Genomic DNA, 26357 nt, shown 5'->3' with positions numbered 1-26357 from the left:
CACTATGATACTTGTCCATAAATTCTGAGGTGCAGGAGGAGAATGTGTTTCTGCATTTGAAAAAGATTGAGTCAGTTCAAAATTCAATCACGACGTGAGTAGTGCTTCTGCCTGTCTGATTTGTCCTGAGGTCTGGCGTTGCTTCTGAGGGTGAAGCACGACCGCGGTGGCTCCGTGCGCAAGCGCTTTGATCGATCGGCCACCGATCGAAGAGCTCACGAGTCTTTCAGCCCCACGATCTTCCTCCGAATTTGCCTGATGTCCTTCTGGAGCTGCCCCTTGTCAATCTGGGCCTTGGTGTCGTTGATCTGCCGCAGGGAGTCGATGGCATCATGGATCGATTGAAACCCTGTCCGGCGAAAGAGAGCGTGACCGTGCTGTGAGTTTGCGCAATCGTTCTCCGTACAATACTCCGGTAATTGCTTTTCTGCAAGTTGGTGCGTCACGCGAGCAGCATAGTCGATGTTGCATCGGGACAAGGAGTCCCCTCGTAAGGCAGAACAAAGGGTGCAGGATGTGATTTCTGCGCATCTCCTGGGATGGCCGCAGCGATGATTCGCTGTGCATTTATTGCCACTCTGTTTACCGGGCCGCTCTCAGCCGGGCCTGTTGGGTCAGATTGCCCTCCAAGAGTGTCCTGGAGGAAGCACCATTGTTGGCTCTTTTGGAAAAGAACCGTAATCTACTGTTTCAGGCCAAGGGAAACAATTTGCTGTGCAAATCCTGTGGCTCAATGAGATCAAAGGGGTTCATAGGTGAGAGTGCACAATCTAAGCCTTTTCATCCTTGTTTACCTCACCTTTACCTCACAACTATGTGTGAATTGATCCCAGTGACCATTAATGACTCTGGTGGTCCAAGAACGCCTTTGCTATATGAATAGGAGCAGGAGGTTGAGTAGGAGTAGATGCACATTTTCACTGGGGCGCCTGAGCTCAATGCAGGGATCAAACATGAACACAGGAAACAGACCCTTCAGTAGCTCCTCTAGAATGATGTGCCTGGCTGGGCTGAACGGCCTATAAATAGGGTAAATAAACTTCCCATGTTCTTAGGTAAAAGAACAATGTCGAGGTCTCATGACTCCTCTCCTCTCCTCTCTGTAAAGCCCTTTGGTAAGTCATGATGTTTTGCCGCAGCTGTGTTTGATGGCACGTTGGAAGCTGCCCTTGTTTTGTCTGTTGCCTTTAGCGTCTGCGACCTGTTGTGGCATTAATTCAGCTTTTACAGAACAGGCAGTCAGGTAAGAGTAATGTGCTTGTTTTCATTTTCATCATAATTGTTATTCATTTCTTTGGCAGACTCTCTTATCCAGCTCAACTTACAAGGCCATCATGGTAAGGTACACTTAATGGACGTTACTGCTGCAGTAAGTACTTCTGTACAGAGCAGCCAGAAACAACAGCAATAACAGTAAGGGATTTTGGACAGGGGATGAGATTAGTGGGACGGTGAAGGACAAAAACTTCCCTCCTTTAGTACTGAGCTCATCATGGATCAAAAGAGCCCTAAATGGAGTTATGCCAGCATCCATTACCTGCTTCATCTTAAATGAGACTAATCAAGGCCTCACTTTCAGAAGCACACTGCTTACATCTTGTGCAAACACCTGTTAATCCACATGTGCACTCATATTGTCCATGTGAACAGCGCTTTTCTTTTTATTTTCACAAGGAGCTGTACGAGTGTCATCTGTCAGGCATGACCGTGATCATGACCGTGACCGTTCCAGACTGACCTGAGCGGTACTCCTTCTTGATCAGCTCCAGCTCCTCCCAGAGGCTCTTCTCCAGGCTGCTGATCCGGGCGCTCAGCTTGTCCTCGGAGCGCTTCACCCTGTTGGCCTTGCGCTCCTTCTCCAGCTGCCCCTCTGCCCGTTCCAGGCGCGCGGTCAGGAGGTCCGCCCGCTCCTGGACCCTCCTCTCTGCCTCCTCCTGTAGACACAGTTCCGTCACTACTGTCAACCAGTGCAACCACTCCGGTGGCAGGTAGTCGTGTGCAGCATGCAGAGAGGCACATTATCCATAGTGGGCGCTGTGAGATTATTGCTGCATTACATTACATTACATTACTTTACTTTACTTTATTGTCATTTAGCAGACACTCTTATCCAGAGCGATTTATATGGGTTACAGTGTTATCCATTTATACAGGTGGATATTTACCTAGGCAATTCTGGGTTAGGTACCTTGCCCAAGGGTACAGCAGCGGTGCTCCGGCTGGGAATTGAACCAGAAACCTTCCCGTTTACGAGCCTTGCTCCTAACCACTATGCTATACTGCCGCCCACATTAAATAGGATGCTGGCCAGTTATATTGACAAGGCCTGATATTTTAAGTCTAGGAATGATTCCCAGATTTTCATTGCATCGTGATAGACCTGTTGGATGGTACAAGTTAACAAAATAGTCACAATCTGCAGACCCAAACGCACTTAAGTACTACTTGGCATGTTTGAGCAACCATTCATTTGAAAGTCAGTGGGTTCAAGCTACACTTTCTAGGTCCTGATTACTAATGGTGTGTGCCTAAGTGTTGTCTGAAAATCCAGGAGAGACCTGTGACCTATGGTTGATGCAGATAATCGTTGATGCTTAACTGTAGTGTATTTCCCAGTCCAAATGTATTTACTCTGGTGAAGCATGACAGAATGTTGTAATCATGCTCAAGAGAGAAATCATCCGGGATCTGTCACCAAGACAGGTCTGTGGTGTTTCCTGTGACAGTCCAGTCACCTCCCCAATCCCTGCCCCTCTCCCCTGCTTCACTCACCACTCCGTTCTGCAGCAGGGTGCGCAGCTGCTCACTGCCCTGCGCCTGCGTCTGCGCAGAGCTGCGCAGCTTCTGCTCCGTCCACTGCCTCAGCCTGTCCGTCTGATCGCCCAGCTCCTTCAAGCCACTGGACATCCTGGGGTCACCACCAGATTGTTACATTCGCAAAACCACCATGACTTGTTCTCACTTGAGAGACACATGCCATTCACTCCTGTTTAACCTTTATCTCCCAAAAGCACAAGCCCTGTATTGTATACTGAGAGAAGAGAGTGAAAAGCTTGTGTTTTACTAATTCTTCAGAATCATTCTGTTTTGGTGTGACCTTCATAGCAAACAATCCCACACTCTTCGCTTGCCCTGATCCCGGTGTCATTATAGCTCCTCTGAAACTGGAAGCTGTCTTGACTAAGACCTCTCATTTGGAGAAAGTGGCAGTCTGTTTCTTGCAAGTGAAAGACTCACCTGAAACACACCCTGAAGCCTGTTTATGGGCAGTGAAAGCACTCTCCCTGGACAGTGTGACGGATAATGGAAAGCTGTTTGCGTGGGCTGCACAGAAAGCCATAGCCCGACCTACAAATTAGCCAGGCCTAGTGGGTCCAGGAGGAGTGCTTTGCTGGACATTAATATACCGTTATTGGCCTTTGGTAAGGAGCATAGACGTAAAATTACCAGATCAATCAAAAGCTCTATTCAATTTGTGCAAAGCCATATTAACCTCCGAGCCATATCGAATGTACTTGCACACGGTGCAAAGGTATCTGGTGTTTAACAAAGCAAACACAGCTAGACTATAAACAAAATACATATGAATCTGTATGAAGTTTCTGATGAGATCCTATCCAACATGGCCACGCAACTCCTGCATGATCTGGACCACAGCTCCCATCAAGTGGAATTGTTCTAGTAGTTATGTATCTATGGTAACGTCGTGCTCGTACCCCGTGCTGCAGCATGTGACGTAAGCCTTGCGGTCTGAGATGGACACGTCCTCCACAGAGTGGGGTCACTGCTGCATGTGCCCCAGTTCAGACTCACAGTCATGGGTGTTATATAACTGGGCCCTGCTGAGGGCGACCCTGTGCAGCTTTCTCTGATACGACATTGAAGACATACACAGGCTGGCCACATGTACCACTATGAGAATGTGATGAACGTACACATAATCTGTATCCATCTATCTATATGTATATCGCCGTGTGTATGTATGTATCTATGTATGATCCAAACATGGATTCAATAGTATATATAGTTCAAGTTTATCAATGTGTACTATTGTCAGATTGTATTTTTTACCACATCTATGCCATTATTTCAGATCGAGACTAATTACCACAAATACCATTTATCTCACTGTATTTTTGGCTGTCAGCCCACATACAACTCATCCTTTAGGATTAATCTTATTAATTTTCATATTGGTCCAAATTTTAAGCTGTTCCCATTGAGTAATTAAGCTTTATCTTGCCTGTGCCAAACTCAGAGGTAAGCCAGCAGTGCTCCACCCTTGATTTGACCCCACTACTGTCAGTTGCAGAGTCCAGAGTGCTAACTGTGACACCCCATGGTCAATTTAATACGCAGCTAAAGAGTTTTGTTTTCCTGTGAAAATATGAGAACCAACTTGGCATCCAGGAGCTGGATTTCCCTCTGCAGGTCTCCCTGCGTGTTCTTCAAGCCACTGTCCTGCTCTCGGAATGTGGCTTCCAGCTTCCTCTGTGCCTTGGATAGCTGAGCAAAGACAGCAAGCCAGAGAGTGAAGGAGAGAGGAGGCAAGGTAGAGAGAGAGAAGATGATCAAGAAAGAGAGGGGGAGAGAGACAGAACTGGTCACTGGAATAACAGTAATAACACTCCCAACGAGTCTAAACCCCACCATTCTCTCAAATATGAGTCTGAATATGAAGTATCAAAACATGAACTCTCTGTTACTGATTCCTGATAAAACAGGTCTCACACTTAAAAGACAGGGACAGGTAGGTTTACTCCTAAAAGCTAACTCCCCTTCCTTGATCTTATCGTAGGGGAAAAAAAAAAGATTTTGATGCAACCCTTACTGATCTTAGATGCTTAGATGCTGCACTGTGAACGCCAGCCCCATGCCTATATGAAATCACCAGACAATGGAGCGTGACAGCTTTATACTATAATCAATATGTGCTCCGCCTGATACCAATGAGTGCACTCCCACGCTCTGGGAATCTGGGAGATGTGGTCAAGAGGGGATCTTTAAGTGGAGCAATCTTTATATCATGGCTGCTGAAACCTTGAGCTGAATGAAGTTCATTGAAGCAAGCAGGGAGTAGTGGCTGAATTTAAGTAGAATGCAGTTTTCAGTCACGACAGAACTTTGTGGCAGTGGCAATGAGTTGTGAATGTGACATTGTGTCATTGCTTGACATTCATGGCTAGATAGATTGATCAAATCAATATTTTATGGACTTATCTATAAAATATAGATATTTTATAGATCTATCTATAAAATATCTATATTTTATAGATTTATCTATAAAATAAGAGATGGATCTGTAGAGGATTATTTCGGAAATGAAACTGTTTTAAATAAGACCGGCCAAGGATTAGTGCAGCCAAGGATTAGTGCTAATGGGCCACAGAGCAGTGAGGTGTTACAGCCGCGATCATCAACCCAAATTAATGAGGATGGTCACATTATACCCCGAAGCCAAAGGCTGACCTTAAAGCTGAACGGTTGCTGAGGGAGCAGCACAGACACAGTTCCGCAGAACCACCCACCTGCAGCTCCATGTCTCTCAACTGCAGCTCCACGCCCGACCGGACCTCCAGGATCTCCCGCTGGAGTTTGCGGATCTCCGCTCCCCCGGCGCTCACGTCCCCGGACAGCTTAGCGATGCTGGCGTCGCACCTAAGGAGCACACCACGATGGGTGTGAACGTTCCTCCTGCGTCCATCTCTCTCACATTCTAATGCCACGCAGACGTGGTACTGATGTCAACAGAATGCTAAATAAGTATATCACTCCCTCCTTTTTCCTGAAATGTGAGCTTTGAGCCTCGTAAGTCAAACATTTCCAAAGATCACTATGGCAAACCAATCTGCATATTGTTTATCCAGTATTACTCTTCAGGTCGTCAAACAATAAATCCATAAAACATAATGCAGGTGATACAGATCTCCACATTAGATATTAGATATGTTGCCAATAAACAGAGAGCTGCTCCTCAAAAATACTGCCATAAATTATTTGTGTGTAATTTTTTTTTTTTGACAAAGAGGTACTCTTGGACCACGGGGGAATGCATATGCACATATTCTGTATGTGTACCACACATCCCAAAGGTGTTGTTTTGTATGATATATTTTACATCACACAGGCAGTGTGGGATTATCAGTCACAGAAGATTCTTGTTTTAATTAGATTCGTTTTATCATTTCTTAGCTCCATTACTGTGCTTGTTACACCAACAAGCAAGTGAGTCAGTCCTGCAGATATAAGGTGAATAAATCACAGGAAGAATCAATTCCGTATGGGGCGTGTTGAGGATCATATGTGTGCACATGCGTGTGTGCACGCATTTGTGTGTCTGTGTGGGTGTGTGCGTACAGATGCAGCGGAGGCAGTATCTCTTGCTTGGCGTCTTTATGGAGAAAGTCTATGCCAGTATGCCAAAATAATGAATGAATTGCTCTGAGGAGAATGTAAGTAAATGCCTTGAGGTTGATAGTAAATCAATGCCGGGACTGAACAGTACATTCTCTCCCTCCCCGCTGTGACCTTCTTGCCATCCCCACAACAGGGTGTGCTGTAATCGCGGCTGGGCCCCTGCACTGACCTGTGGCCTGACCTTCTTAAATATGAGAGTGATCCATCTCCTCGGCCAGATCAAGCAGGCAAATCATCATCTTTTATATTAAGAAATAAGATGCCATGAGGTAGTGGATGGACCCCCAGAGAGGCATAATCTGAGTTTTTGAAAACATTTTCAACATAATGGTGTTTGCTCGAAATGGAATTAAATGCACAGGTGCATGTGACGTAGGCTGAGTTTAAAATGCTACCAGAGTATCTTCCACATGTTACATTACTTTACATTCATGTACCATGCACCATGCAACAGCAATGGAAATCAGGTTCCCGATGACAAATGATAGGTGGTAGAATGCTGTGATGTTTTGCATTGCAAAGAAATAATCTGCTCTGGGTGATGCGCAGGGATATACTAGTTCTGGACCAGATATTTCAATGACAGCAGTTCTGTGGTACCTGGCAACCCTTCCCCGGAGGTCTCCTATTCCCGCCAGGTTCTTCTGATCCAGGCTCTGGACAGCGAAACTGGTCCCCAAAGAGACGCTGTCCCTCTGGATGATCTGGTTCTCCAGTACCTGAGGTGTATGTGTGTGTGTGTGTGGATGGGGGGGTCACAGTTAAACCAGGCTTAATCCCTGTCTTGACAAACCAACACGACCTGTCAGTCACCTTCATTTCAGCTCTGTGCCATCCCAGAGTTATAACTCAGGTGACGCTGAGACAGTGAGCACTCTGCTGTTACCCCACCGCCGTTTATCATATCCTGAAGGAAATGCTCAGTCCTTCCAGTCTGACAGTCAAGGAGGTGTCACAGTGCAGACAAATTAAAAGGGGTACCAGGGCGTTTGCTTTCATTTTTTGATAAAGCATTCAATTATGCCAACTCAATGTCTGACTAGGATTGAGAAAGACTAAAGCAACCCACCACCATTACAGATATATTGTGTCCAGGCTCTGCCAGGCCCCGTTCATTTCATTACACTCTTGAAAACCACTCCATGAGAGGCCATTCTGGCAAATACGGTCACTGGCATTGATTTACTTAATTAATCTGCCTTTTATGCACCGTTCCTATATCACTGTACATATTTATTCATCTAAATGGTCCTATTGGCAGCCAGTCCCCACGCTGCCAGGCATTTATTGGACATCGTTTAAATTCTGCTTATCAGCACAAAAAGGACCAGGGCTGGAACGAGACACAAGGAGACCTGGATACAGCTGTGTGCCGTGTCGTCCAATCAGATGAGTTCATAGAGACTGATCCCAGAGCAGTGAGGGTTAGGCCCACCTCGATGTCAGTGCTGAGCTGCTTGACGATCTGGGTGATGGTCTGGATGTGGTTCTCCAGCAGTCTGCGGGACGAGGCCTCTGTCTGGACCGAGCCCTGGGTGGTGCGCAGGCTGGCGATGACGTCCTCTTTGATACGGAAGGCCTGTTCCAGCAGCATGCCCAGGGTCCGCTCCTGATTGGTCAGCCTGCCCTCCAGGAACTCAGACCTGTGTGACAGTGCACGATGGAGGCACACAAATAACCACTCCATATCCAGCTCCAGTATGAGTCCTGTTGACTTTAAAATTCTGACTGTGGTCATTTTGAAGTAAAATTCTATATATTTTAAATTCACACAGGGTTCGTATGTCTATGGTGTGCTACTTGACTTTATTTCATGTTTTTATTCATAGTGCTATATGAAAATTCTGCCCTGTGAGTCATATGAGAATTTTTTGTCCACAGATGGAATTATTATCAGCAGAAACTGAAAAAGCACACGAACCAGAGAGAGGAACCCTTACTGCCTTAACACATCCTAATCTATCGAACACTAGCACAGGACAGATTAATTCATTTAACCACATTAGTGGTAAAATAAGGACCGGTCTTTACATTTTCCTATTAACCACTGCTGACATTTGGAAGCTTTTGTTCCTGACCCCCCGGGACTTCTGCAAACAAGATTATGAATCGATCCGATGCCCATGTTGGTTGTATCACCCTCTTGGATGTTTACGAAAATGCTGTTCTTTTTTTTTTTATATAAAAAGGAGGATGAATGTAAGGACTTGCAAGATTCAGAAGTTTTTTAAACTGGAAAATAAAAACAAAACAAACTTTAATACTGAATCAATCATTTATGTTTGAATCCAGACATACTGTAGAATTAACATACTTGTCAGAGGGTTGGTAAACCTGTAACATTGCTTCTTGTGACATATTTCCCCTTGGTAAACTTGGCAGCAGGTCTTTTCTGAAAAAGAAAGAGGAGAGCAGATTACCATCATCAAAATACTTTTTATCATACACATGCTAGACAGGACCATTTAAATTTCCAGTGAAAGCAGATGGCGATATCACTCTTGTGTCCCCTACCACAGGCAAGATTGAGATTTTGTCAATGTAAAACATTTTTTAATTTGGTCATGTGTTTCTCAGACTCTATCATCAAAATTTAGAAATCATACATATCATTAAAACTAAATGACAAGAAAAGTGCATATTTGTTGCAGTTGTATTTTAATACAAATTATAAATATAATTCTGGTATTATGTCATCCTTTCCTATTAATCAAACACTAAATATTAAAAATGTTAATATTAAACTATTTCATTTTAATAATGCAAAATGTAAAGCTAAATATGAATATTTAAATTTTTTAATGACAAAGTTACCATTAATTTAAGTTACCATTAATGAGAGGCAGTCACCTCTCCCTTACTTAACTCGACTCTGTAAGCATGACCATCAACAAGAGGAACAATTTCACACAAACTATCACATGGAGAAACAGTCCTCCTCCCTTGAAATATGTTTTTTAATTCACATTTCTGTACTTACAAATATTATATACTGTTGGTCCCTTGACTGCTTGTCAGCATGTAGGGCTGAATTTGTTTGTCATGGTCACCTGGTTACTTCTGTACAGCCCTGGATAGGGTGTGTCTGTCTGTGCAGACCTTGTAATCTGATATCTAGGAACTACTGTTGCTCAAACCAGTTCAGAGGACCGTGGCAATCCAGCAGAGAGATAGAGAGACAGAAGGAGGGAGTGAGGGGGAGGGAGAGCATATATACAGAGAGAGGGTGAGGGAGTGAGAGAGGAGTCAGACTGAATCTGGGGAGGGGGATGGGGGTGTGACTGAATCCATGACCAACAAAACAACAAGAGCAAGAGATTATTCTAAGTATAACAGTGCAGATTATTCAAAGAAAAGTTATTCAGTCACACTTTTAAATACAGTTCGAATCCATTTGGGTTTGAAGCCAAGCTATTTTTATTGGACGCGTTCCAATTAGTAGGAAATGCTCACAGCTGTTTTATGTGCAAAATATCTGCTCATTGATTTGGTGTTTTTGAGGCGATGGTTCAATGGAGTGAATTACTTAGGGTTCTAGCAATCCCCAGAGTCCTTATCTCAGTTGAAATATGCATTAGAAGATATACCCTGCCCTCACTCTTTCTCCTTGATAATCTCTTGAGGAAACTGCTGAAGTTCTACCAGGTTTCATGACTCTAACAGACTGCACACACATTCCCTGCTAATGGCACTTTTAGGAAAATGCAAAACCCTTTCTGATCCCAGTGGTGAGAGTGAATTTCAGTAGTTTTGAACTTTAGCCCCAAAGTAATGTTCGTGTGAATCAACTAGCCATTTACCACTATTGACCCCCAAAGAGGAGGTATTAAAAATAAACACACAGACAAGCATAGTAAAGCTTCTATCTGCTTCCATTGCTACTGCCTACAGGTTATTTCTCCTGAAAGAACTCACCCAGGCCTCCTCATGCTCAAATCGATAACACAGCCATTAAATACAAGTATTTACTGTAGCCAAATGAATTCCTCCAATTTAATCCACATAAAAGCCTGTCTGAATCCAACAGGATACTTAACTGCACATTGCACAGAATTTTAATTGTCTTTCTTTTCTTAAAGAAAGACACAGACAATCAGCTCCAGTTGAATTTGATGAGCAAAACAGCTGAGATTGAATCATTGTGCTTCACATACATGTTTGTAAGGCAATTAATGTTTTCGTTAGGCCTTCACTTTAGTTTCATGTTTGTTCAAAAAATAATGCTAAAATCCCCATAAAAACTATCTCTAATCTTAATATGACACTAATGTGTGGTGGTGTGGCAGTGAATTTACAACCACAGGTGTGTTCTTTTAACTTTCAATGGATTAAGACACTCTTTTGGTTACCGTCAGCTCCTTAAACAGAGCTGCTCCAGTATCTACCTACCTAATTAATCCTATTAATGGGGAATGTGTAAAATGAATGTGGATTAGGGAGTCTGTTTAGCAGCAAAATAATGTAACCAATCTATTCTGCCTGCCACCACTCCTCACGCAAGGATTCTGGGCTGCCTGCACAGTTAGGACTACTGTGTCAGCACGCATCGGTTCACTTTGGGAAGCTGCCAGCTCTCCATCCATTTACGTGTGCAGTGATTTCATAGTCCTTTATAATGTGAAAATGTCCTCTCTCCTCAGCCCTCTGCAAATGTTTGTGGCAGTGCCAAGTGAATGGTGCGTTCAAAGGCTTTAGAGGGGGGATCCTCAGTATATTACCATGTCACTCTTCGTTTATTCAACCAATCAGTCCCTTGTGTATGCACAATACCGAAACACTGCATTTAGCTGAGAATGAGAGAGCCAAAAATTCAGTTGGTCTCATCTGTATGGAATGGAAATAATTCCTTTGTTTAGGATTAGCATTAGGTCTATTATAACAACAAAAACTTTACGTATTACATTTACAAAAATAAAACAAATTTGTAACCAAAACAATGCAGTGCTGCAATGAATAAAATGTCATATCTGAGTGATGAGTATAAGATACCTTGTGTGTGAGTTCACAGTTTTCTATAAGTGCCTGCAAATGAAAGCATACTAAACCAGTTCTTTTTCTCCAAGCTTTAACTTGGTTATGGTTTTCTGAGACTGAGGCAAAAAGGCGTCCAATCTATCAAAGTCTCTGCACATGCTACGCAGACATCTGCAGAGACCCGGCTTCCAGGCTGATAATTGTATAATCTTGGAGACAGGTACCCTGTAGAATCAAACGTCAGACCACTCCACCTTTGATACATCACTTCTCTTCCTGTACTCATCACTGTGGCACTGAGGTGTGTCTTACCTTAAAGCTGCAGCTCTGAGATTTAGTTGGACATTATGCTCACAGCTGTAAAAACATTAAAAATCAATTCCTAATATGCATATGGCACAAGTTGTATTGGATCAATGTTTACATTTCTGACTGTATTGTGTCGAGTGCATGAAGGAACATCACACACTGGTCAGTGTGTGTGTGTGTGTGTGTGTGTGTGTGTGTGTGTGTGTGTGTGTGTGTGTGTGTTGTGGGGTGGGTGGGTGGGTGGGTTGGTTATCAGTTCTCTGGTTAACTTTTTTTGACTGAACTGTCCCTTCTAGGAAGCAACCTTCATGCAACGCTAAGACTACACGACCTTCCTTGAGAGTTATATCCACACAGAGAGCACAGTTCCGTGAGGGTTTGGAGGGAAATACTTGGCAGCAAATTCAAACCTTGACAGCTCGTAATCGGATGGAGCTTATCCGGTAGCTGAGCCGTGAATCAGGCACCTAAATGAGCCTGCCCCCTGGACAAGATATGCAGGGGTGTGGGAGCTGCAAGGCCGCTGAATAGTAATAAACAAAACATTGTTAACACAGAGGTCACGACCCTCCAGTTAGAATTCATTGTCATTTGGTAGCGAAATGATGACCGGAACTATGTTAAAATGATTGCTTTTCTGTTTGCCTGTTTTCAATGCCAATTTTCTATTAACTTTAGGTTCAATCTGCAGCCGCAGAAGTGATAGTGGTGCCTGGCATATGTTCTCACAGACTGGATTATTTATGTTCAGCAGATAACCAGGTCAACCCAGGCCCGACACAGACACAAAACCCAGAGGGCATATGGTAATTTGCAGTGTTGTTATGCATTGGATTTCAGGAATATGAGTAGAGGCATCATTATTTGACATGGAGCTTTTTGATTGGTTAACATTTTTTTTTTACCTCAATCAACCACCTTTAGTGAATTTGGATATGTGTAAAGTACTGGAGACAGCTGTTTGCTGGTGGTACTCCCTAGGATGACTTAAAAAAAAATCATTGTTAAAAATAGGAAATATTAAATTTAAGGGAAATTGTAAGATTCCTGTAGTATTGGAAGGACTGTACCTCCTATCCCCTGAGTAGGAGTAGCATCACTTTGCTTCTTTGTGGGTTTGATTTAACAAAAACACTAAGAATGGAAAACTGTGAAGTCTTCTGATGCCATCAGAGATACTTAACACTCTGTCTTGATCGTTTCAGAATTTTTTCAGGGAACAGAAGCAGCACGCATAAAGCTATCGAACTGTCACGAGGTGAGACTGGGTCCCTTCAGTGTCTGTCATTCGAATTATTATGTCCAGAATATTTGAGGTCAGGTGGTGTTTGTTTGGGACACTTGTGCCTCCAGCCAGGTTTTGTTTCCTTCACTGAAGAGGTGCAAAGTGGCAGAGAGACCTCTTTCATGCAGCAGAGAGTTACTGCCGTTCTTGCTTTTCACACACAATTAGCCACTCCAAATGTGAGTGTACAGTTGGCAATGTACTTGCCCCCTACCCCCTATCCCCGCTCCCCCGCGTAGATTCCTGTCACGTCTACTGCTCTGAAAAATGACTTTCGGATCACCTTTATTATTAACCTGAGTTATGAGATATGACACGACCACATATTCACTTACACCTCTGGACCTTGGGCAGGCACTCTAACTACAAGGCCACTAAATTTTAATGCACAATGACTCATTCATACAGAGGTTATGACCTTATGGCCAGTTTTCATTTCTGTGATAGCAAAAATAATTACCTTGTTATGATTATTGAATATCGACCATTAAAATGTAATTTTAACACTGGTAATCCCAAAATCAGAGATAATTGTGGTTTAAATTGTTCTAAAGGTAAGTGAGTGCCAATGGCATTCATGCTCAGGTGGATTTAAAAAAAAAAAAACACTTTCATCTCAAGTGATATTAAATGAGTTTAGTTATCTACAGTTCAAGGAGATACTATCAGACCAGTGATAATATCTGAAATACACTGATGACATTGCATTAAATATTAGATTTGTTTAATCTGCTATAGATTTTATATCACTACCATTGTTTTCTATTCATGATGCACTGAACCATGGGAGCTATTGATAAAACAAAGAAAACAAATCGCAACATTGGTAAACTGTTGACAGGCCGTACAGTAGCAGATAGGTGGGAACGACGCTACTGTAAACACATTACAGGGATGAAGGGGCCTCTGTGTGTGTGTGTGTGTGTGTGTGTGTGTGTGTGTGTGTGTGTGTGTGTGTGTGTATGTGCGTGTGTGCGTGCACGTACAACTGAAACATGCTTGTTTCAGTTGTAAACTAACTGTATATAAACCTCTGACTGAGATTACACAACGTGATGTTTTGGATTGCTTACCTACGACGACTTGACTTACATAATTATTAAGAAGCCTGCAAAAATTGCTGTTGAATTGTTTCAGTGACAGTGGCATGACTTTCATTGAATCATTAACTTCGTTGGTGTCTGGCTTCAAACGCTTCAGCATTGGTCCTCTCACCTCACGGTTTTCAGTTCGAAAGAAATGCAATACTAATATACGAGCGCACAGACAAACACACGCTCATTAATTCCTTGCATGCGCTAGCAGAAGCGATACTTTTGTTCTGTTTTGTTTGATTTTTAAATTTAGACTATTTCGTTTTACGCTATTGAAATTCAGGAATGCATTATGTTTCTCTCGTTGTCGGCCAGAAGCAGATGGGCTCCCCTTCTGAGCCCGGTTTCTGCTCAAGGTTTCTTCCTGATTGGGAGTTTTTCCTTGCCACTGTTGCCTTAGGCTTGCTCTCAGGGGATCTCAGGCCTGGGAACAATGTACAGCTGCTTTGTGACAACTTGTGTTGTAAATAGCGCTATACAAATAAAATTGAATTGAATTGAATTGAATCGTTGCAAAGGTAGTCCAGAGGGAGGCGCGCCAAAGCATTAAAAACGGATGGGGAGTTAAAGGATGCTCTTGCCTCGTCCAAGACAGGTCTAACTTTGAGCAAGCTACAACATCAAGTGTTAACTACGTGAAGCCTGCCTGCGTGGTGCGTAAACAAAACGCACAGATAATAAGCGACATTGTTCTATATTTGGAGATATATAATATATATCTGATCTATCAACTTTACGCATTACAATATGTATAGTTTAATTAACCGTACAGGATTAGATCTACTGATGGCCTTGCTTAAGGTTCATTGATGCTACCGGTCCCCAAATATCGTAATTTACTTAAAAATGGTGTCATGTCACATGTTATAGTTTGAAAACTGAACGCTGTTATTTGGGGGGGAAATAATGAGGTGCGTACTGATGCATGTTTCTCAACCTCGCTAATTAGCTACGACCTAGTCACACGTCATTTAAAATATTTTCCTGTGGTCAGTGAATACGGTGCTTAATCGCGAAATCAACATTTCGGTCTGGGGTCGCAAAACTGAGGCGCAAACGGGACACACAAGAGAACACACCCCCGCCTTTTCGTCTTGAACTACTTCTTGGGTCTGTGAATCGATCCGTACGCTGCTCCACTTCACAGTGTCAGTCATAGTGCCGTGCGCTTAACAGACTGGCAGGCTGCTGTTTGGGGGCTATGGAGGAAAAACCTAAAGATGGCAATAATGCGAAAGAGCAAGAAGCGCTGTCCTATCAGAAAAGGATGTGGAAGAATTTTCAAGAGAAAACCAAGCCGTTCTTAAGCCCCAGACTGGGCTCGGAACGTCGCAGCGCGGACGGGAAAAAGGAGACGGGAATTTGGATGTTTAGGAAGAAAAAGAAACAGGTTTTGGACCGCGTCTTTTCGTCATCCCAGCCCAATCTTTGCTGCTCTGCCCCCGTGCCTCTGGACGGCGATAAGTCCCTCTGCGGTAAACCGGTCCCCATCTCCAGTCAAGGGCAAGGGCTGCAACAGCTAGTAACCGCAAATGAAGAAGCGACTTTCACGTCTGAGCTGCCGGGACACGGAAGCCCAAAGCTCACGGTGTCTCATCTGGTGTTGTCCCACCAGAAAAGCTCCTCTTTGGGGTCGGCTTGCTTTGAGAAACTAGTCGTGGGTGACTCTGCCGTCGGTGACCCAGAGGAACAGCTGCGTAAGAACGCCAGCGATTCCGTGAGTAAAGAAATAATTTCACTTTGAAAAAATGGAAAGCATAACTTCTAAGCGCTATATAATACGAAAACCAAAATACAGTCGGTTGAAATTTGGGATGGCAAGCCGCCTGTGGCATCCTAGTAATAATCATGTGATCAGCATGCTCATGTCCGACTGTACTTAAATTGTCATCTATATTTAAGTACTTCTACTATAAGTACCACTTATCCTTGTTACCGTTCGCCGGCGTGAATAAGAGTGATACCTTGAGTGTACAAATGGGTGGGATGAGAAAAAGATGAAAAACCATCATTTCAGTTTCACATGTACGCATGGGTCGCATAGTTCCATTACGGTAGATGGCGATACTTGTTCTACGGTACTGTTAAAACTTCATTTTACCTCTTTTTAAGGTAAATATCTGTCGCCACCCTTTCTCTATGTATGGAATATAAGCCCTGTATTTAAGTGCACAGTATGAGGGTCACACGGAGCAAAACCATAATCTACTGTAACGTATACTCTATGTAGAACAACAGTTAAGTTATGAAAGATCAAGGGCTGACTCGCCGGTTGTTATACATACAAAATAACGGGGCTTGCAAATGATGATGAGGTGGCAGGTGACATTTATTCTGTGGCTAACGGTGAGAAGCTGCCTAAAACGGTGGGTAGTCTGCGAAGAATTTCCATTGATTGCTTCGGCATTGTCGATTGCTGAGAATATAAACTTTACCCATAATTCCCAGTGGGTTCCTTTTAAATGGAGACCATCCTGTAATGAGTGTTATTCATAGAGAGGCTTGGAGGGATTGCAGTGCAGTGACCATAGTGTGGTGCTGATGTCACACAGCTGAAGTTGTCCAGGGTTGCTCAAAAGAACACACTCACTCTCCCCTCCCATTTTACATCAATCCCATCTGCTTTTTAGCATGGGTGAAAAAAAAGGTGGAAGTAAACCTCTGCTTCACTACATCTCTCAGCCAGATCTTGCCACTGGAGATGCGCCCATTGATAGCAAAAAGAGGAACTACAAACCGTGCTCTTAAGTAACATCCTTCTGCCATTGGCCTCCTGGCTGTTTCATGTGAGCTGTTTGTCTTGTGTAGTCTTATCCTGAATGCACGAAGGCCAGTTAAAGAGATCAGTGTTCGGGTTACTGTAGGGCTTCCCTGGATAAGAGATTCTGGCAAAAATGTGCCGATTCATGCGCTCCTCTCACACAGATCTGTTGACTGACTGTCATTTACTAGATGATCCCATGTGAACTGAGCTTGAGTTTATGAGATGCACGCCCTTGGCTCCATGGAAACACCAATGTCATCTGTAGGACCATATTTGACTCATAATGACCAGGGGTGTGGAAAAACCAATGAAAAAACAAGCTGTGGGGATGCAGTGCCTAAAATTTAAAGATCGGAGGGGATACTGCAAGGGCCTGTCTTCCAAATTATGCCAAAACATTGTTTGTTCAGAGTCTCTGCCAATAGAAATGAGCTCCTTATTGCTAACCATGACATTTATTGCCCCATTTTTAGATTCCATTTGTGATGAGGGTACATAGAAATGTAAAATGATTTCGATAGACAGTAATGAGCTTTGCCAGAAAAATGACATCTGCCTGTTTTGGAATTTTAATTCTGGCAAACATAGCAATTCAAGTTCATTTCTGAAAGAGCTAAGTGTCCAAGGAGATGATCACCTCCCAGATGCTCCTATTTTTTAAATATTTGGTACTGAGTACTTAAATACTTGAGACATGCCTACTCTATTTAATATAGATATGCAGATTTATTGGTTGCAATTCAAATAAAATAAAATAAAATAGTAAATCCTATGAAATGTTTTTTGTATGATAAGAACTAAACTGCTCAAGTCTGGCTCGTTCGTTGACAACTTTTTGGCATTAATCGTTTTTCCATATCCCTCGGCAGAATAATTTCCCAGGAGATGTGTCTGAGCATTATTTAAACAAGAAAGAAATTGCTAAACTGTGACTAATATGGGTCACATATATTTTGTCTTTCAAGCTTTGTGTCAGTTATTCAAGCACAGCTACACCAGAGCTGTAGTGGGCCAACTTGGTAACGGCAAAGGCTGTAGATTATTTTACTATTTCAACGTATCAGTGCAGCCTACCTTGCTGCATAGGCTGCATGTTGCAGTGTAATTTATTTTTATTTGATCCATATCAGTGATCAGTAATGTTAATGATCATTGAGTACTTGAGCATGAAAAATGGAGGCTAATTTAATGGTGAGTTAGCCTTGCTGTTTTTCTAACAGCAGTTTTTCTGTGTAAATTTAGACAAAAGGCTTCCAATTAAAAATAACTATGAATAAACAGTGCAGCCGGCTAGCTGCCTGTCATTTCTCGCTACATGTTTGTGCAATATGTAAGAAGTGGCTCTATTTTTGTTTCATGCTTTTGTGTTAACTGAAAAACTGAAACATGAAGAGCTAAAGCCTCAGTGTATGTAGTTCTGTTGTTTGTAGCTTGCTAAGAACAGCTACTGATTGGATTGATTTATTATTAAACACACCACAATATTTAATGAGAATTAGTGGCCTATCTCCATGATGCGCAAAACAGATGCACATTTTTAATTTATGCTGATAGTTTGGTTGCTGGCATAAATCTGTTGGAAAGGAAGGGCTTTTTATAAGAATCAACCTACACTTTTACCATTGGCCGAAAGTTCTGTGGGGCTGTCTCAAAAGGCTTAGAGAAGTAAAATTATGTTTTCTCTCAGAAAAAGCACATTTTCCTTGCTTGTTTACTGTGGAGGTAATAAGTCGGCCCCCTCTCCTCCCTTCTCATCCTGACCTACTTCAGCCCCATTTGGTCAGATTGAGTAATGGGTAGGCAGCTCCTTTGGGAAGGCGCTCCTTTGACTGCCCTCTTGATTGACTTGGATAAAATGGAGCCACACACGAGCTAACAAAAACAAGGCCTCTGTCCACACATTGTAGGAGATGAACTCGCTGCTTGATGTCCGTCATCAGATGTGCTCTGAGATGATTGAGAGCAACAATGTGGGCCATACTCGGTGAATAGAGCAGAGCCTGATCCGAGGGCAGCTCTCTGGATCAATCCATTATTAAACTCCCTCGCTGGTGGCGTTCTGCTCTCACAGCGTGGGCTTCTGCTGGGTCTGATTTCTGAAGCTATCAGCGGTGCTTCCTGAATGTGGGGCCTTTGAAATATTTAGTAATACAGGGAAGAGAAACTATCCCCAGACAACACTGTGAAGTAGAAACAGGCTTGTTTATTTTTCTTGCAGATGGTAATGACTTCTCTGCATTGCCGTACAGGACCCTGCTGCGATTTCTGAGGGGTTGGAAGGGTGTAACACACAAGGGTTCAGGTGCAGCTTTCACGACCACTTCTCAACCCCAAATGGCCTCATCTCCTCTGACTTACAGTCTGATGGTTGTTAATGGCACCTAATAATTGAGGTCTTGGCCAGCCCGTTCGTTCTCGGTCGGCCTGTACCTGTTGAGGCTACAGTAGCACTCCATGCTTCCCCCCTCAGTTAAAATCCCCCCCGCCCCCCGGCAAGTGAATTTTCCCTTTTGGGTTTTCAAATCCAGCCGGTGGATTTCAGGCTTCAGATCCAGTCGAACTTGGCGATCTGTGTCAGGCCAGTTGGGGGAAGCGGAGCAGCTGGGCCTCTCGAGCGCGGTTATATGGGTCGCAGGGAGGAAATTGAGGTTGCAAAGCGAGGCTTCATCCAGCCATCGGGGCCGCCTTGACGCCTTGATTGGCAAATTCTCTTGATGGTAATTAAGGGAGAAACGATGCGTTCAGAAGCCAAAGAGTCTTCTGGAAAGAACATTGAGAATCCTAAAAAAAAAATTCCTGTCATGTCAGAATTTATAACTATTACTTTTGATGCAATGAAATGTATGGAAGAATTCTGTCCCATAATTCATTTTGTCTCTATCTGGGCACAGATGGGCCTTTGACTGGCACCTGCTATCGCCCACACATCAAAGGGTCCAGCGAAGGGTCTTTCATATCACCGGCAGCAGACAGCCAGTCATCTCCACGCATTGTGATGTCAGTCAGTCAGTCCTCCCACCTGGGGTACGGGGGCAGGAGTTTGGCTTTAAAGCCAGCTCCTCTCCCTTTATCCACCCAACATCGGCAACAAGGCCTTTCTGGGGGACACCCACCTGCATAACTTAACCTTTGAGGCAATTGGCTTCAACTGTAGATCAAAATCTCCCTCTCGCAAGCACTTGGGCTCAGAGGTTTCACACAACTTAGATGGAATGTATTCCAGGGAAGATATATTACCTGTTCTGAGAGAAAAAGGAGACTGTTTTTAAGAAAGGATGTGTCACTTTGGTAAGGGGGCCGCGCTGTGTGAAATTCTCTTCCCTGTCAGCGACGTGGAAATGTTTACCTGCGGCAGCAGAATACAATGTCAGAGACACGCGATTATGCATTACTTGTCCTGGAAATCGATACGGTCCGTGTCTTGCATTCAAGAGCAGGAGTACTGTAAGGAGCACCGGCTAGTCTTCGGTCTGGAAGCGTTGACAGCCTCCTCTTTCTTCAGTTGGATGACAGATCCAGAGCTCTTTGATCTCTTTTTGCTTCAAAATCACTGAGGCACATACCCAGCCCTGTATCCGTTACTGGGTCCAGCCTCCCGAGTGCTGTGCTTGGCCTGTGGTCTTTCTGAATGCCTTGCCTTATCAGACACACCGTGGCGCTAATCTTTTTTGGAAGCTCAAAGCTGTCTTTCTTCACATTTTCTGTGCAAGGGAGAATCTGTCATAAAATGGTAGAATAAAGGGAACCCAGAGGCAAAGAAAAACCGGCTTATGGAGGAATCATTCCTTTACATCCTGAAATCTCCTAGTTCCCATTCTTTGTTTTAATGAATACAAAAACACCCAGTATAGGCCCCATACAGCTACTTAGAATATTATCTATTATCTATCTTATCCTCTCTGTTCATACACAATTGCTTCACTCAGCATCGTCCCTGTGATGTATGTAAATTAATTGAAATGTGTATTTTATCCAGTGGATTTGCATTTAGCCACACTGGACAGCGGATGGAAGCCAAGGAATAGACTGGATTAGAGTTTAGCACTACATATTTCCTGTACGGGGCAAAGTTTCACTGCATAGGGATGATAGGCTTTTATGTCCTTTTATCGCTTTCATACAGACATTAAAGTGAAGGAGGACTGAGATTCTGATCAGTGAGTGAGTCTGTGGCCAAGTCTATTGCAATTGCCTTCCCTTTCTTATTGGAATGAAGCGTTATCAGATTGTTTAGCCCTGCGAGCAATCAGTCACAGTTAATTTAGCATGGCTCCCTTAGATACCTCTGCTACAGAGGACGCTGTAGAGAGCAGCATTTAAGATGTGCTGTGAAAAGACTGAAAAGGTGAATGACATTAAAAAGGGGAAGTTTGCATAGAGAATATCTACAGTTACATATGCCACATTGCCACATTCAGTTGAAACTGAATGACCATAAACGTATAGCCACATTTACCACTCAACTGTAGCCATTTAAAATGGCAGGGCAACAATAACATGAAGTCCATTTTTAGATAACATAAAACATAAAAACACATGCTCAGTTAGTGGAATTGGAGTCCATTTTTCCAGTGGTGTTTGGTTATCTAATATACTTTCAGCCTGATGGTTGTAGGCAAAAGCACCAGTATCCCTAGGGAACAAGCCAGGAAACACCATCAGTCTCCTCCCACCTAGAAGATAATGTGTGCTTGCAGACCCTTCTCAAGGCTCTTATCTAAGGTCTAAGTGAGGGTCCCAGTGAGGACTGGTTGAGATTGGATCATTTTGTGAGCAAGGTTTCAGATGGGGTTTTCTGGGTGTCAGCTTTTTACAGACGTGGCGAAATCGTGCGGCAGCAGGTAATTGCCTAACGGTTCTGCAAAGTTGACCAGTATCAGTGAACGAGTGTGCTCTGGCGCACTCTCAGTAGGATGTTTTCTGACAAGCCATAACTCATAACTCTCTCTCTCTCTCTCTCTCTCTCTCTCTCTCTCTCGATGCTTGCGTTCACGAATGTTCTATTGGTGGTCCTCAATCAGGAGGGTCTTGGTGAGGAAGTGCAATCTGAAAATGAGGAAAGCACTGTGGTGCTGTGGCAGGGTCCATAAATCCCCCTTCCGTTAATTAAAGAGAGCGGAAAGGCCTGTCGCTAATGGGGAAAAATGTTTCTCCCTCTGAACTCTGGGAAATTTTATCGCAGCGTGTGCTGGACAAAGCAGGGAAGGGATTTGCATAAGGCTGGTGTGATTCAGCGTGGCGGAGGATGCCAACTGCACGTTCTGGGGGAGAGCACGATGCAGCCGTGAACACTTTGTGCAGACGTGCAACTGCTGTCAGGTTTTCCAGTGGTGATATTGATCATGTTTACTGTCAGCGAATTGTGAGATGGGAAGATAAAAGAGTGGACACACTTGTTTATTGTTATTTCAAACTCAAGAGCAGTAAATTCAGGAACAATATCAGCGAGGCAATTCTATTGCTTGCTATTAAAATAGTCAGAAGTTAGGTATTGTAGCCAGGCTGCAGAGTGTCAACCAACAGGAAAAGTTGTTTGCACTCTTTGTTCTCAGGAAGTGTAACCACAGTGTAAGCTGGGAGTTGTCTTTGGTCACTGGTCCTCTGAAACCCCTTCTTGTGGTTCTGTTGCTCTGCAGTTAGAGGGTTGCTGGGTTTGGCTGGTTTTAAATGTGCTTATACCATGTGACCTTGGTTAACAGGAAGCATGGATGCTGTCATCATCTCTACAGCAGTGTTTTTACAGGTGCAGCGATGGCTAAGTCCTTTGGCTGCTGTTCAGAGACACTGTATTGATTTGGGGTTCTGTAGTACTTACAAAATCAAGTGACAGTTCTCTTAGCTCCAGGCATCTGTGATATCTGAAGAAGCTTGGTTGTGATTGCAGGGAGTAGTCATATTTTGTTTCAAAGAAGCTAGCTAGTAGCTAGCTAGTTAGCCTAGCCTAGTTTCAAAGAATATGCAATATTAAATATTGCATATTAAATACTACTCTGTTGCATTGTATGGACTCTCTACTAAGGGGACGTATCAATAAGTGTGCTGGTGTACAGCATGCATCAATTGTGAGCACACCTCTGGCAAATTTATATTGCAACAAACTCTCACCTTAGCTGCAAAGCTTTCCTAGGCTAGGCTAACTAGCTAGCTACATACAGTATATTGATATTTGTTCTTATAAACACTATGACCACTAAAATTAACTTACGTGACATCAAATGATCTGTATGTAATACCTAAGACAAGTTGAAAACAAATTTGATATTTAAATGTGATACCTAGCTGCTCATATTTGTATACAAACTCCAGAAGACACCACAATATTGTTCAGTCGATGCATCCTTCTTTTTCAGTCACTGTACTATGACAGTTCAGTTTGGGGCATGACCTTTGTCTATCAGAGCAGGGACCCAACTGTGGCTGAATTGGATCAGGTGATGCAAGTTCTTGAGTAAGCACAAGTGTGTGTGTGTGTACTGACTCAGACTGTGTTATCTACATACATACATAGACATCCTGTAATGTAACATTTGACCACGCTCGTGTCTCTCCTGAGGTCTCTTCGGCGGAACAAAAAGTTGTCGAGTCATGTGTTCTGAGCGTTGCATCGCATGGCAACGAACCGCAGAAGGACTGAGCATCCGCAGGCCCAATGGCGCAATGAAGACACCGGCTGAGAAGCTGTCGGAACTGTCTCTGTCGCTTCAGTCGGAGTAATCAGGACGGGGTTCAAAATTACAGTCTTTCAGTGGGATTCGCTGTTCTGTTGGCTACGACTGCTTAAACTGCGGCGTGCTGATAACCCATAATTAAACCTCGTTCACGGCAGGGGGCGTAGATTACATGATGCACATCGTGCTGCTGAAATCACGGCTCATTCCATGATTTATTTAACTAGACCAGAAATTATGTAATTCCTTTTAACACTGGAAATGGGTAGCAATAATTTGGTGTGTATTACATATTGATTTCTGACTGGCCAGTCAAAGGGGCTTTATCTTCAGTAGAGTTTTAAGAGTACTGTTGATGTGTAGTTGTGATTTTTGTGTCTTGTTGATATCATTATCAAGTGGTATTGTGAATTTATCTTTACAGCTTGAATTGCTTATAGCATTAGATCATGGAGTGGACAGTGAGCAGAAGCATTCAAAGAAAATATCAGTTCTCACATCTACAGTTTAGCAACATTCCTGTAAATATGTGTAATTTTGCATATGGGCGCTCTTTGCATTGGTAAATGTATTAAGTGTGCCAGTGGTACTTATTGTGAGCAGGGCACACTTCACACTTATTATCAGTACGCAGTATATTGTGGTTAATGCGCTGTATGAGGGAGAGTTGAATGTGTAAGGCATGTGGAGGACAGGGTAAACTGTACAAGCTGTGACTTTTCAATACCTGCCACTTCAGCATGTAGGCAATGCACTTGGCAAGCGATGAGGCGGTCAGCTGAGTAACAGCAGATGTGGCCCCACCTGCTGGTGGTAAGGTGGAACAGACGGACACCGTACAGAGCAGAAGCGAGAGAGCCACTTTAATCTGGACAGCATGGTTCAGGGACTCAAAAAAAAAAACTGATCTGGAATCGGATAACCCTACCCTTATCCTGACAGCAGCAATGCTTCAGAAAAGCTGATGCTGATCTGGAGACGGAGGCTGATGAATATGATGAACCCCCCCCCCCCCCGCTCTGATTTCCATGTGGGTCTTTTTCCTCACTGTGCACCTGGCCGGCGGCTGCTGCAGGTGTACAGTCTTAGGTTTCCTCTCATTTCACCCTTTACCCCTGTGTTCCCGTGATGCCTCATCAGCTCATCTGTCATTTAATCCAAGCAGGCCCGCCGTGCCGCCTGTATGGATGATGTTCATTATGCAAACATGAATGAACCTCAGCGGCACTCAGTGTTCCGGGCTGTATGTGACATAGGACCATGAATAATAATCAACAGCACCGTATTTGAAGTGGGTCCTCCTGTTGCTTTCATAACGCCTTAGTTAGCACTGCATCATGCATCATAACTGTTAGCATAAGCAAACAGAAACATCACAACTGCCTTATAACAGCTGGTTTTCCTGGACATACAGTGTTATGTGACTAGTGTCATAACCCTTTACATTCCATGCTTCATAGCCTCATGTCTGTTGTAAGCTCATCCTAATGTTTATGTATGCTACCGGCATCGCTATGGACATTATTTACAGCTAATAAAAGCATTGCGAATGCTTCGTAAAACCCGGTTAAAGTAAAGTGCTACATATAATCGAAGTCTGTACTCGCTACAGTGGACACATTTCCCCAGTGCCCCGTCCTCTGTTTATCTCATTTGAAAGCCGCTGCCTGTACTTAGGGCAGCAGCTTCAAAGCCTTGCGTCTAATTCCAGCAACCTGGAAGGAGTCCCAAAGGCTGTCTGCACCCAGATGTGCTTTTGATTTTTTCTTGATGATAGTGAGGGCTGTAAGCAGTGGCTCCGTGTCACACTCAAAGCAGACTACCCATACAAAGACCCTTTGTTCTTCTTAATCTGTAGTTTGGGCAGCCTGCTGCATTATGTAATGCGTGCTGACCACTCTGTGCTCTGTACAGTGCTGTGTCCTTTGCGACTTGTTATTTATATGATCTACTCGTTACTGTGTGTTATAAAGCCATTACTGTGTCTTATGTACCTTGCACTGTTCACCTATATTATTACTTAGTATATGCTTGGTACTGTGTACTTTGTACTGTAAACCTGTAACCATGTACTGTATACTTAATACTTTGTACCTACCTAGTGTCTACTATACACAGCATTGACTGTTGCACCTACAGTATTTTGTGCTATTTACTCAGTGCTGTCTGTGATTAATCTATTACTGTGTCCAATGTACTTAATACTATATATAGCTTGTACTGTATGATCCCTGTTTTTGGCCTGATTAACGTTGTACTTTGATGTTGTTCTTGAGCAAATTTATCTGCCCTTGTATTGATCGATGTCACTTAAAGTCGCTCTGGATAAGTGCAGTTGCTAACTGATAATGTTGCGCTACCCATGTATCTCATAATGAGGCTTGGTCTAATGCTCCAGATTTGATTGCCTTTGCCCCTTTCTGAGGTTTTCTGGAAGATGGGACGGAGAAGCAGGCAATATCACACCAGCTGATGGAGTGCAGCAACTTTCAGTCTCGTCTGTCTGAGGAAACACTCACTGTACATACAATTTTCACCTCCTCAGAGCGGGCTGTGTGAAGGTTAACAATTTAGGAAATTCACTGCTGATTTATATCACAGACAAAAGGTGCTGACACTAGTATCACACCTTGGAGTACTGTCATTCTCAGTGTAGTAGGCTCTATGAAACTAGCTTCAGCGGTGCTCTAATGCTACTGTTAAATTACTTTAACTCTCTGGTAACAATCACCCCAGACAGGCAGTAGGCTCACGTTCCCAGCTCTGTTGCTGTGTGCTGTTGTTCCTTATGTTGTCAGTAGCTTCTATAACAGGACTGCTCAACAGTGGGTCTGGAAGGCCATACT

At 43.4% G+C, this 26357-nt stretch overlaps 2 protein-coding genes across 8 annotated transcripts in view; one reads left to right on the top strand and one right to left on the bottom strand.

Moving 5' to 3' along the window:
- Positions 1 to 215: 215 nt before the first annotated feature.
- On the bottom strand, positions 216 to 10346 carry fam81b (family with sequence similarity 81 member B). The gene is made up of 8 exons (XM_036526819.1): positions 10333 to 10346; positions 7853 to 8060; positions 7018 to 7136; positions 5529 to 5658; positions 4400 to 4506; positions 2773 to 2908; positions 1739 to 1934; positions 216 to 349 (listed from the first exon to the last, which is right to left on the bottom strand). The coding sequence occupies exons 1-8, from the start codon at positions 10344 to 10346 to the stop codon at positions 216 to 218; spliced, it is 1044 nt and encodes a 347-aa protein (XP_036382712.1).
- A 4639-nt stretch (positions 10347 to 14985) lies between these two features.
- Positions 14986 to 26357, top strand: part of mctp1a (multiple C2 domains, transmembrane 1a) — a 154593-nt gene continuing 143221 nt past the window's right edge. For all 7 annotated transcript variants that reach the window (XM_036527391.1, XM_036527387.1, XM_036527386.1 and 4 more), the window contains exon 1: positions 14986 to 15796. In XM_036527391.1, the coding sequence (XP_036383284.1) occupies positions 15281 to 15796 (516 nt within the window). In that variant the 5' untranslated portion in view covers positions 14986 to 15280. The remainder of the gene's footprint in view (positions 15797 to 26357) is intronic.

The sequence above is a fragment of the Megalops cyprinoides genome, chromosome 4, assembly GCF_013368585.1.
Source record: "Megalops cyprinoides isolate fMegCyp1 chromosome 4, fMegCyp1.pri, whole genome shotgun sequence".
NCBI lineage: Eukaryota > Metazoa > Chordata > Actinopteri > Elopiformes > Megalopidae > Megalops > Megalops cyprinoides.
This window is presented reverse-complemented; position numbering and strand designations above follow the sequence as displayed.